Raw genomic sequence first — 13549 nt, 5'->3', positions numbered from 1 at the left:
TTTAAATAAAAACTACGAAAATATTAAGTAAGGATATCTCTTCCCATATCAGTACTTCACAAACACTGGCTAAGTCCTGGAATATCATTAAATAAGTGGTCTTCTGAACATCTACAGATCCTTAATTCAGATCTCCACAAATGCGTAGCCCATCTTGGTACAAGTACAAAACAGGTGTTGTGGGCAACTGGACTCATGTTTCATGCAGGTTTATTCAGTGCAGGTTTTCTAGTTAGGGACATGCGGTAGACATGAGGCAAGCTACAGAGCTGAAACCTAAACTAGACTTGGGTTTCAAATGTCTGATGAGATGGTGGTATGATGGGCCTGATGGGATTCATCCCAGAGTACTGAAGTGGCTAGTGATACTACAGCAGGACTCCTCACACCCACCTGCCAAAGGCCTTGGGAGTCTGGGAAGGTTCCTGCTGACAGAAAGCTAGCCAACATTACTCCAGTTTACAGGAAGGGTGTGAGGGAAGGCCTGGGAAACTACAGATGGTAGTATAACCTCAGTAGCTGGCAGAATTATGGAGAAGATCATACTGGGTACTACTGAAAGACATTTAAAGAGCAATGCAATATTCAGGCATGGGTTCACAAAGGCAAAGTCCTGTTTAATATCCTTCTGCAGTAGGGTCACCCACCTAGTGGATGAAGGGAAGGTGGTGAATGCAGTTTTTCTGGATTTTAGTAAGGCTTTTGATACTGTCCCTTGCAGCATGTTTCTGGACAAGAGTTGCCCAAGTGTGGGAGGAGCAGGTAGACAATGTCCTGGGTGAAGAACTGGCTGAACGGCAGGGCTTGAAGGGTTGTAGTGAATGGGGCTGCATCTGCCTGGTGACGGGTTACCAGTGGTGTTCCTCTGGGCTCAGTTCTAGGGCCAGTCCTGTTCAGTATTTTTATCAATGATATGGTGGTGGGAGTTGATCGCACCCTTAGTGTGTTTTCTGATGATACTAAGCTGGGAGCTGCTATGGACTCTCTCAAGGGACAACAGGCGTTTCAGAGGGTTTTAAATAGATCAGAGCATTGGGGGATCATCAGTGGCATGAGATGAACAGGAACTAATGCCAGATTCTTTAAGTGAGAGACAGTAACACTGGACACAAGTGTGAATTGGGAGTGGCTGGAGAGCAGCCCTGCAGCAGGGGGTGGGGGTGCTGGCTGGCAGCAGGCTCAGTGCGAGTCAGCAGTGCCCTGGCAGCCCAGGGGGCAAACCGTGTCCTGGGGTGCAGCCGACACAGCGTAACCAGCCGGTCCGAAGAGGTGGTTCTCCTGCTGTACCCAGCGTCGGTGCGGCCTCGCCTCAGGTACGGTGAGCAGTTCTGGGCCCCACAATTTAGGAAGCATGTTAAGGACCTTGAATGTGTCCAGAGGAGGGCAATGCAGCTGGTGAAGGGACTGGAAGGAATTTCTTATGAGGAGTGGTTAAGGCCTTTGGGCTTGTCTAGTTTGGGGAGGAGGCAGCTGAGGGGCGACCTTATCACTCCCTACAGCTTTCTGAGGAGCTAAAGCGCAGAGGGAAATGCTGAGCTCTTCTCCCTGGGACCCAGTGACAGGACGCGTGGCTCAAAGCTGCGTCCATCAGAGGAGGTTCAGACTTGACATAAAGAATCATTTCTTTACTGAGAGAGTGGTCAAACCCTGGAACAGGCTTCCTAGAGAGGTGGTCAAATGCCCCATGCCTGTCAGTCTTTCATGACTGTAATACCACGGTTTATCCTTTGGTCAGCCCTGAAGTGGTCAGACAGTTGGACTAGATGATTGTTGTAGGTCCCTTCCAACTCCTCTCCCCTCTCCTCTCCTCCCCAACTCTCAGAAAAATGGAAGTCACAAGTGAGCTGTGAAAGTTTTACACCGTGGTTGAAGTGCATTTTATATCCCGTATAAAGACGGCCAGTTGATGTGTTTAATAGAGGAGCTTGGTTTCAGAGGGAAAAGGGGACATGATGGCAACCGCAGCAGCGGGCTATTTTTACGATTTGAAAGAGTTGTTGTTTGCCTCACTGTGCATTGTCCAAATCTTCTAGGTCTGAAAATGACCAGCCTTTCCACTGCACCAATGTAACCTCCACTCACTTGTTTTTCAAATCCTGTGTTTCTTCCATGGCAGTCTGTTGGCACCGTCCATCCCAGCCTATTGCTCTGGTTGCACTTTGGCTTTCCTCCAGGCTGTGTCTGCTGATATCAGCCCCACTCACCCCCTTGGAAAAGGGGTTGTGTCCAGCCAGATCAAGTTCCTGGTCATTCTCACTGTGTGGTCTCATAGACATTAGCTCTGGGGCAGAGAGGGGATGGCTAATAGGGGTGGTCTGTGGGCTGCAGGGTTGGCCTCTGCTGTGGCCTGAGAGAAGAGTAACAGCACTAGGTTTGTCTCGGGAGCCAAATGGCAGAGGAAGTGTCAGGGATGCCCAGCAGCTGTGCCCAGTGCTTGGCCACCAAGGGCAGGGACAGCTCCCTGGGCCAGCCACCTCCTTAGCCACGTGCGCATTATCAGCAACAACCTTCCTCTTTGCTAAATACCTGCAGAATTCATTTAAAATCTTGGTGACCTGTCTTCACACTCCTGGAGATTAAAGCTTATTCCCACAGGCAGCGCCGCTACAAACTGCCACACACTGACCCTCCAGCATTTTATCTCTTGCAGCTTCTTCAGTGTCTGGGCTCGTTTGGCATTTTCTCCAAGGAAGCTTCCAAAATGGAAGCTCCGTTCATGCTAGCTGTGGTTATTTCCTTTCCTAGGACGAGATATCCATTTCTGAAGAGACTAGACTAAGACCACCAGCTTCCTGTTGAGAGCTCGCCCCACACAGTGCATCTGCTGCTCACCCAGCCAGTGAAGGGCTGGATCCGCTGGCTGTGACTACATGGAGCTGAACTCCCATTGGCTTCTGATGGGTGAAGGCCCCATTAACACATCTCTCAGGCTTCACCTTTCATACTTTGATGTCACCAAATACATGAAACAGTGATGTTTGTGGTCAGGTCTGTTGAATTTAGATTGCAGAAATCCATCACTCAGGAAGCATAGCTGTCCTTGTCCACATTCTGGATTTCATGGCATCTGTCGTGGTTCAACCCCAGGCAGTAACTAAGTACCATGCAGACGCTCGCTTGCTTGCTCCCTGTCCCTTGCCCACTGATGGGTGGGGGGGACAACAGGAAGGAATGTAAAACCTGAGGGTTGAGATAAGAAGAATTTAATAATTAAAATAAAATAGGGGAAGAAACCCAACGCCCCCACAAACAATTATTATTAATTATGATAATAATGATAGTAATAATAATAATGATTACGATGATGTAACAATTATAATGAAAAAAAGGGAGAAGGGGAGAGAAACAAAATCCAAAGGGAAGGGAGGAAAAAACCCAAGTGATGCACAATGTAATTGCACTCCACCTGCTGACTGATGCCCAGCCAGCCTGCGAGTGGTGATCGGCAGGTCCTGACAAACTCCTCCCAGTTTATGTGCACAGCATGATGTTCTGTGGTATGGAATATCCCTTTGGCTAGTTTGGGTCAGCTGTTCTAACTCTGTCCCCTCCCAATTTTTTGTGCCCCTCCAGTCTTTTTGCTGGCAAGGCCTGAGAAACTGAAAAGTCCTCGACTTAGTGTAAACATTACCTGACAACAGCTGAAAACATGTGTGTTGTCAACATTGTTCTCACACCAATTCCAAAACACTGCACTGCACCAGTTCTAAGAAGAAAATTAACTCCATCCCAGCTGAAACCAGGACAGCATCTATGAACCAGAAAAAACTGTATCTTACGGTATATTTCTACAGCCCCCATATTCCCTGCCAGCTGAAGCCCTGACAGAAGATCTCTTCTGTCTAGCCCTACATCAACAAACCATGCGTGAAGAGCTGCAGAGTAGAAATAGGTAACGTGATGTTAGGTGGAGTGCCATGGGTTTGGAAACCTCAGAGTAGGCAAATGTTCCTGGAGGCATGACTAGGTCACAGGGTGACTATGAGCCACCAGCATGATACAAGCAGATGCCTTCTTGTGCGTTGGGAAGATACGTCTGTAGGAAAGGCAAGCATTGTGCAAAGCACTGGTGAGAACTCACCTGTACTACTGTGGACAGTTCTCATTCCATAGGTGCAAGAAAGAGGAATTCTGTCTGGTATGGAGGCAAACAAAGTCTAAGCAGTTGATTAGGGACATGGAGGGCCTACAGAAGAAGGTGACTAGAAGGAGCAAGACAAAGGCTGAGAGGGCTGCTGTTGCTTTCAAGAAAGGTATCAAGTATGCAGGCCAAAGGAGGAAAAGAGGTATTGAAGTGCAAGGAAAAATGTTGTAAAGGACACAAACCAATTCAGGACTTCTTTCTAGAAGAAGACGTCACCATAAGCAGCACACTGTCTATATCTCTGTGAAGTTCATGCAGAGGGATCCAAACCCCTTTCTTTCACCTCTGGCATCACCACAACCAAATTAATGTATATGATATAAATTACCTTATTTACATAGTCTGAATGTACATACCAATTTTGGCACCAGTGTACAAAATGACAAGAATAGTACCTTCCTTACTCTTTCAGTACTTAAACTGCTAAATCCTAAAGGAAAAAGATATTTCCCAGGGGTTTAAATGTAATCTGAACACATTCCCGTGAAGTAAGGTAGGCAGATGGGATGGAGGGCTACAGGCTGTTGAGGAGGGATAGGCAGGGCAGGAGAGGTGGAGGAGTTGCACTGTATGTAAAGGAGAAGTTTGGCTGCCTGGCCCTTACGGTTAGGAATTATGCGGTTGAGAGCCTCTGCATGAGGATGAGGGGGATGGAAGGCAAAGCAGATATCCTGATGGGATCTTAAGTATCAGGGTTTTGGGACCAATCATGAATTTTTTTTAACTTGCGAATGTACCTGTGTGATTTTTTAAATCTCTGTGGCAGTCACAGTGAACGATATGGTAAACTATATTCTTCATGACTCTATATAGTTCAACTTGTAAAAGCTCGGGATAAAAATGCATTATTATCATTAGTCTTTACTGCAGCAGTCTTGAAATCTTCCATATATGTGATATTGTTCCTTCTGTCTAGGCAGGCAATGTGGTGACAGGAGAGATGGTAGAAGAACTTATTCTTTCTGGAGCAGATATTATTAAAGTGGGTATCGGACCAGGTAAGTCAAATCCAGTCAAATAAGTGTGACTTTTGGTGACATTGGTGGAGGAGTTGTCCAGATGGAGCCAGTGTATAATGCTATTTGGACTAGGATGCCTAGACCCACTCAGGTCAATAAAGTAGCAGTGCCCTTGCACATAGCGTATTTAAGAAATACATCAGCATGGTGCTAGTGTTTTGTACCGCAGAGTGTTACAGATTGCATCTTCTGGCAGTGAACGTGCCTGTTACTGGAAGCACTGTGTTGCCCGAGTTGCTGACATTATCACTGATAATGCATGTTCTGTTTAGGAACACTTTTTCTAGCCTGTTGACAAGAGGCTGAGTCATCCCAGCTAAAGCTCAAAGGATACTGTGTTCAGGTATCCACTTCTATCAAGGAAAGATAGGTTTCTAAATAGCTTTATGATTTGCGTTCTGTTAAGCTGAGGTTGCTCGTTTTGTCAATTTCTTCAAAGACAAAATGACATTAGCTAAGGGTGAAGCATGGATAACATTGCCTCTACCTGTTACTGTTGCTTGGGAGCTAAAATTTACATTAAGGCACTTATATGTTACCTATCACTGTAACATTCCCATGGATAAATGGGAGGGCCCTAAATTTCTTGCAGTGGTTTTCCTGCCTTTCCTTCCCTAATATTGTTGTCTGGTATATACTGCCATATTGTCTTCCCTTTTTTCTTTTGCCTCTCTTGTGCGTTTCTTCATGTGCTCCATCCTTTTGTGATTGTCTTTAGACTGTGGCTGGAGTCACCATATGTGGGCTAGATTTTAAACTGCCAACGTAAGTGCCACTTGACATGTAGCTGTGAGCAGCCAATGCAGTGCAAGCAGATTGTTTACTCTGCAATGCCAAATGGTTATGGTCCATAAATGGATAATTTGAGCAGAGCAAATGATGTCATAAAGGTTGCAGTTGTGCCCGGGAAGACAGCAAACAACAGTAAATACTGCAAAATACGTGAATAATCAACAGAGATGTCATGATGCTATGGTCACAGGCAAGTTCAGATATAAAAGAAGAATTATTATAGTTTGTAGCCTCACAGTGGAAATAGGAGCAAATGTTTTATAGCCCTCCCTGGAGATCTTTCTGAACAGATCTGTACAAGCTGACCACCCAGCACCACAAGTAACAAATGTTCCTCACAGAAGATCAAGCCGTGAGGCTCTTTTCCAGATAATGGTCCATCCTGTGGGAAATGTCAGTGATTTATTGTAAAGCATTGCATATATAAGTACATACCCTGTGGAGATTATTTTAAAACTAATTTTCTTCCTACTTTGCAGAAATACTTTCCAGTGTTTTCACCTTGTCAGTTCTTTGAAAGATCTTTGGAAATTTTTACTTTACTGGTAGCTTGAGTATACCTGGATATCAGCTGGGTGAAGGGATCCAGATTTCACTGCATTTGGTCTTATCGTGCAGACCTTTATGGTCTGTATCCTAAATTGTAAGACCTGAACTGGCAAAAAGAAGTCCTTATTTTGACTCATAATTTGAGGAGAAAAATAGAGAAGGTATTACAGAAGATCTATGGCCATGTTACCATGTTGAACTATAATTGAAGTGGGTTTTTTATATATATGTAAGTATGTTTCTATATATACATACATTTACATATATGTACATACGTATACATATATACACATTTATTTCTATATATACATATATTCATGCACCATGTATGTGTATAAATACTATAGTTTAATAATCAGATATAATTAGTATGTTTCCTGTAATAGTACGCTATACAGCTTTCTGGTGATTACTTGTCTCACCTCTTAAATGCTATGTGCTGATTTTCTTATATTCCCAACTATTGTGATCAACCAAATATTTCTGCTTTAAGTATTGGGCAAAAGATGGGTTTCTGTCCCTTGTGGAAAATCATCACAAAAAAAGAAAACAAAAGCACAGATTTTCCCTGATAATTATTTTCAAAAACATATGTAGAAAAGAGATAGAAATTTTTATTGGAAGAAATATTCAGGTATTAAATGCTGCTGCTGAGTCTCACGGGTTGTGACTCTGGTGCTTTTGTCCCCTTTCCCTTCAGGTGCCTCAGTCAGATTTGCTTTCTCATGATACAGTAATTCCCTCGCCACGAAGCATTACTGATAGGACCTAAACTGGGAATTGTGGCCCTGGAGAAGAAAGGGGGGATATTAGTCACCTCAGTTACAGCTCCCATGGAGTGGTGTGATAGTATTTCAAAACTCAAGTTCCTATGTGTTGCTTTTACCCATGAGAAAGCAACATTGGCAATGGAGACTTCTTGAGGAAAGAAATATGGGCAGAAACACTTTTCTTCTGAAAAACAAAAAAAAAAGAAAACAAGCGCTATCTTTTCTGTCAGCCTAGTGGAATATGTTTTTTCCTCTTATTCTCTTGTCTAGGTTCTGTGTGTACCACTCGGATTAAGACGGGGGTGGGCTATCCACAGCTAAGTGCTGTTATTGAGTGTGCAGACTCAGCACATGGCTTGAAAGGACATATCATCTCTGTAAGTAAATATCATCTACTCAGATTCCCACTGTGCAAATCGTTGTGGAACAAGAGGATCAAACAGTCCAGTACCCTGCATGTTAAAGGCTATCCTTCTGTCATCTCCAGTTGACCCCTGTACTAGCTCCTAGGGTAGTTAGTAGAGAGTGAAATGTAAAGAAACCAACTCCCCGTGATGTTTCAAAAGGCTTGGGCACCTCTCTCCTGTTTGTGCCTTTGGAAAGCTGCTTTTTGCTCCCTGAATGGAGTAAGCTGTTACGTGAACAGAATAGGAAGCTTGATAGTACTTTCACATTGATTTTCACGATCATTCCTACAGAAGATTTCTCAAAAATGAGTGAAATGTAAACAAGGCTTTCCCCAGAGAGGACTGAGGGACAGGCAATAGTAGAGGGGAGTGCAGAATAAAATAGTATGACCCCATCTGTGCTCTAGTAGCTGGATTGATTCAGATAGCATCCTCACAGAGCTGCCTGTGCAGAGGCAGCAGTGTTTCAGAGGTGGCTCTGTGAGCAGAGCTGGTGCATGAGCCACTTCCATTCTCTCAAAGCTCTGGGGAAATAATGAGCCTGTGGAGAAGAAAGAGCATGTGCCAGTATTGCAGAAGTGGCAGCTTCCACTCTACCAGCAAGACCAGATTCACCTCACATAAAAAAAGCAAATCTGTAAGCGTGGCCCCAGAGTGAGCTAGACTGCAGCCTAGAGCACCCAGAGGTGCTGTGTGCTTAGGCATGCCCAGCCAGTCATTGTGCCCCTGATTGTGTCAGGCTGGCAGTCTCAGCAATCTGACTGGCACAGGGGCTGACCAGTGTGTGCTGTGCTCACAGGTACACTCACAGCCAACAGTCTCCCGCTGCAGCCCTAGAAAAGAGCACACAGTGAATTTTAGATCTACTGCCAAGTGAAATCGCTGGAAGGCCCTCATTTGTTTGACCCAGTTGTGACTAGTACCCACGTGAGGAAAGGGATGTGTTGTGTTGTTGAGGAAGGAGGGGAGAGGAGAACAAAGTGACTGGAGATGGGTAAAGGTATTGACTGTATTTCTTGGAGCTGTGGGTATAATGGAGCAGGAAAACAAGTATGCGTTATAGTTAGATCTCTCTTGCTCTTTATTAATGCATATGTATAACCTCCCCTCCATGGCTGTCCTATATGAATTTTGCAGAAAAAAGCAGTCTGTGATTTTATGACTTTGGACAGTATTACAGATGTTTATGTCTATAGCAGACAGCAGAACACCTGTGCAATAGAGCATAAAAAACTGACTCTTTACCATGAAGGCTGGATAACTATCTGCATCATCCTAGCCATGGTGCTCAGAGACCCATCCTAGTTTTGCAATAATCACTTTCTGCTAGGACCCTCAGAAGAATGTTATTATCTTGATTTTAAAAGAAAAGAGGGAGTGTGTATTTAGACTGTTGAAAAATAAGACAGTTCTGTACTATTCCTCCTCTCCTTTCCTGCTTTGGGGATGGATCAGTTCCTGACCTGCTCCGGTAATGTTGGCTTCAGTGAGCCCACAGCTATTGACCCCCAAGCTATGACAGGGGGAGTACAGGAAGGCAATTCAATACCTGTCTGCTACAACATCTTGGCCAAGAGAATTGGAGTTGGGATCCCTAACACCGCTGGAACTCAACTCCGTTGCCCAAGCTAAGGAGACTAAAGCAAGGGTGAGGATATTATGCCTGAATTCTGCAGCATTCAGATAGGTATTCATGTGTTTGTTGGGGAAGGAAAAGGCTGGGCTGCATGGTCATTGTCAGAGCTCTGGCAAGAGTATCACAAGAGAGGTGTCCTCCTCAGGGAAAAACACCATACGGGAGCAAGCCTAAGTATATAACTGGGTCTAGTGGCAACAAGTATTCGTGGCATCCCTCAAAATGTCTCACTACTGTCATTGTGTAGATTCAGGAAGGGGCACACCCTGCCTGAGCCAAAGGAAACCACTACAGGCAAGGTGTTACCACAGCTATCTACGTCATTTTGGCAGGAGAAAATATATCCAGCAGTTTTTTATCATATTGATATGGAAGCAGCAGGAAGGATGTGAAAAGATTCAAAGCCTACCAGCTATTTTCGTGTAGATTATAGCTGATGGTATGGTGCAGGTTAGTCCCTTGGGGTGCTTTCTTGCATCCACTTCTGTCTTGTCCAGTACCTTCACTGAATTGCTCCTCTTTGTTGTAACATTGGGCCAGCTTGCATTTGAAAGGAAAGAAGTCCCACCCACGAAATGAGAAAGTGATGGCGCTGAGCGCAGTAGAGGCACTGCACGCTTGAACCATTTTGAAGTAGCTCTGCTAGGATGGCAGCACAAACTGGGATATTAAATGTTTGTATTACTGAAGTGATCATGGATGATTTTTGGAGCTGATATATTGATGAAGAAAGTGACAATTTTTAGACAAACATGATAGTCTGAGTGAATGCCTGGTGTCTCTCTAGAGTCACTTGCACAGAGAAGCGGAAGGTAGAATTGCACCAGTTACTTTCCTCATGCTAAATTATCTTTAAGACTTAAAGCTCACCTCAGAAATGAATCTTTCATGACTCACTGAAAGAAGAGAGGAAACCCTGTCTAAGATACAGGCACTGTTTCTGTCCTGTGCTATTTGTCTGGGAGCCAATGGTCTCGATTTTCATTCTTGCTAATCCATTGGCCTTGAGAAAGCGCAGCAGTGAGTTACAGTGGAGGGGCCATTTAGCAGAGCTCCTCCAGAAATGCCCTACTTGAGATAAAGTTTCTGTTCCTTATAGGTCAGAGAACTACTCTGCTGGATAGAGAGGCAGTCACGTATTCTAGTAAGCTAGCAATGTGGGGAATGGAAAGCAGCCTTGCATCTGTCATCTCTTCTTTGGCTATCATTTGGTGGAGATCCCTATATCCCTTTCACCCTGCCTGGGTGATGGGCCGCCAGTGTTCATTTAAAAGCATGACTAAGGTGTTCTTCACCCAGCTACTGCCATACCATCTCTTCCTCCACACAGAACACTTTCCAGAATTTCCACAGAAATACGCCCAGCATATGTAGTTCAGAATAAAGCACCATATGTATTGTTTCTACTGCTGTATATGCCACATTCTTTATACATCTCCTGCATAATAAATAGCTATCTGTTTGCTGATAGAAGGGCTGGTTATACAGTTTATTATAAAGGTTGTTTGAAACATATAAATCATAGTTATAAATGTAATAAAAGGCGCATATAATATTAAATATTCAGCCAGTTGATACTGGTTTTCCATACTGTATTTCTTTTCCTCAGGCTAGATTTTGTTGTTGTAAAATGGTTTATCTGTTCAGAGAACAAGACTGGGAAAATAACGTTTATTTTAGCACGTTAAAGTAATTCTGTTGACTGGAAAGCTGTTTTCCCCTCTCCAGTTTAGCACCCAGTTATCTCCCAGTCATGCCCCCTGCAGGCTGCACGGCCACCCTTTCCAGCAGGCTTACTTCAGCGTAATGCCAGTTCTCCTGAATTCACAGGCAGATTTGTACAGATACATTTCCCAAGGGCTCTGAGGTAGAGCCTGAGCCTGCAGCAAGCTCTGTGACTGAAGCCCAGCAGTTCTGCAAGTCATTTTGAGTCCAGAGCCAGGCCCCTGTTGGGATGACCTGAACTGCAAGAGGCAGCTTCCCAGACAATGCAGCAGAAGCAGTCTTATTTTCTAAACAGAGTGCTCGATTTTCACATGGGATGAAGTGATTTAATGCATATAGTGTTATTATGTAGCATCTTCTGGTATAACTGCTTAGTATGTCCTCTTTTTGTTTCCCTTTCTGTGAATCATTAAATTTACCTGCGTATGTGAAGTTAAGTGGAGACATTTACAGATAAAGGAGTGCTGTGAATCATCATCATCGGTTCCTTTTATCTTAAATGGTAACTCAGCTTTTGGGAAAGTCTCTTAATCTGCCTAGCATTTTGTAATTTGGTGACATTCAAAGTGATATTTCTTGAAGCCGATGATTAATGATTACACGCTAAGGCCCCCATCCCCATGGTACTTCTGAAAACGTAAATCCTCCATCACTGCCACTACTAGGTTAATTATAAAAGTCAGACACCGAGCCACCCAACGAGAACAGACTGAAATCCATCTACCGGAGAGCATTCATAGCCAGCCTGTCTCAGTCAGACAGTAAGAGTCAGTCAAATTCCTGACACTACTCTTTGAAGATTATTAGACCCCTCTTTCCACCTCAGCTTTTCCTCCCCTGACACATGCACACACACTCACACCCTCCTCCAGGCTCTGACAGACTTGTCAGAGGGAAAGAACTGCACAAGCAGAGCCCTTAACAGGAGAGGGAGATTCAGCTGTCAGCCCAGCACTCCTTTCTGGAGCTGACAGCAAGAGTGTCTAGCTCAACAAAAGGCATGATGTGCCGGAGGTTATCAGCAAGTGAAATAAAAGCCTTTAAAGTTCTACCAGGCGCTGTTTGCAGTGGGATGCCCTTTGAAAAGCCACTCACTTCTGGATCTAGCTGCTCAGTTTGTGTCTGAATCCTTTTCTGCACACAGGGAGGTTCTGACACTCGGCCCCACTGCCAGCTACCCACAAAAGCCAGCTCTAAAATGGCGGATGGCGGGGGTACCTGGCTGTGCTCGTGGCAGGTCACACAGAGGCATGCGTTTCTGCCCCACAGGGAGGTGAAACAAAATGCAGTAACCGTTCAGCCTGGGGAGTAGCTTCAAAAGCAGGAGAGCTGTCGGCAGTCTGCACGGACCCTGCTCATCAAAGGAATGGGGAGCCCTCTTGGTACAATGACTGTGTAGAGCAGAAAGATCTTTCATCCGAGGCTCAGACCTTTACAAAAACCTAAAGAACCATAGCACATGATAAGTTCTGCTATGTGCCATTCCTTTTTTACAGCCCGATCCCACATGCGTAGCTCCCCTCCCCTCAACCGAAACCCCTCGTCAGCCGCTTCTTTGCTCTGCACTGAAACTGAAACACGTAGGTCTAAAATGCTGCACATCTCAAAGTGCTGTTGTTTCTTTACCAAACCCATAGCAAACAGTGAGGAGTATGGCAAGAGATTCGTTTTCACTTACCAAAGATTAGATTACCCAATTTGCTTAGAGATTATCAGATCAAAATCCAACCTAGCTGATGGTATATTTCCTCACCCCTCCCACTGTGACCTTTTAATGTATTGTAAACTGCTGAGAAAGTTATTTTAAATGTCTTTGGTGGTTTAAGGTAGGGGGTTTGTGTTACCTCTGCATCACACAGCCTTTCATTAAAATGGCAGCAATGATCACCAGAGGAGGTTGCGGTTTCCAGTTTCTGGGGCTGGGGAGATTGCCGTCAGAAGTTGCATTGCTGCTGTTAGCAGTGGTATTGTCTGTAGAGTGGATGGTAGAGTAAAAGAGCCTAAAAAGGAAAAGCAATAGAAAGGATCATACAGATTCCCTTAAAACTCAGCCAAGAGGCTGTAATAGCAAAGGTGCACAGTCAGCTCCTGACACTGTTCCTGAGCAGGGGCCATTCTGCTGCAGGTCGCAGGGTCCCGGGTGAGCTCGCTGCCACTCACTGTCGTGTTTCCTTTGTGCAGGACGGAGGATGCAGCTGCCCAGGAGATGTCGCCAAAGCGTTTGGTAAGGACGGCGCAGTGCCACCCGCTGTACCGACCCCGGCACCCTCAGCCCTGATGCAGGAGTTAGGTTGATGCAGAATTCATGCGTGTATTCAGCAATAGGTGGTTGCATTCGTCCCTGTGGGCGACTCCAGCGAAACTAATACACCAGACATGAATTTGCTTTTTGGACCAGGCAGTCCAAATTCTGCAGGACAAAACGTAAAATGGTCAAAGTCCTACTTAGAAACTGTCTGCCAGGTGTGCATGAGATACAGCCTCTGGGACAGTAGTACAAGGAAAAC

At 44.8% G+C, this 13549-nt stretch overlaps 1 protein-coding gene across 3 annotated transcripts in view; it reads left to right on the top strand.

Moving 5' to 3' along the window:
• Positions 1-13549, top strand: part of GMPR (guanosine monophosphate reductase) — a 49659-nt gene that overhangs the window by 13323 nt on the left and 22787 nt on the right. For all 3 annotated transcript variants that reach the window (XM_037380540.1, XM_037380542.1, XM_037380541.1), the window contains exons 5-7: positions 5061-5142; positions 7545-7651; positions 13224-13266. In XM_037380540.1, coding sequence (XP_037236437.1) covers positions 5061-5142; positions 7545-7651; positions 13224-13266 — 232 coding nt within the window. The remainder of the gene's footprint in view (positions 1-5060; positions 5143-7544; positions 7652-13223; positions 13267-13549) is intronic.

The sequence above is a fragment of the Falco rusticolus genome, chromosome 3, assembly GCF_015220075.1.
Source record: "Falco rusticolus isolate bFalRus1 chromosome 3, bFalRus1.pri, whole genome shotgun sequence".
Lineage (NCBI taxonomy): Eukaryota > Metazoa > Chordata > Aves > Falconiformes > Falconidae > Falco > Falco rusticolus.
Note: the sequence above shows the minus strand (reverse complement) of the source record. Positions and strands in the feature narration are given on the sequence as shown.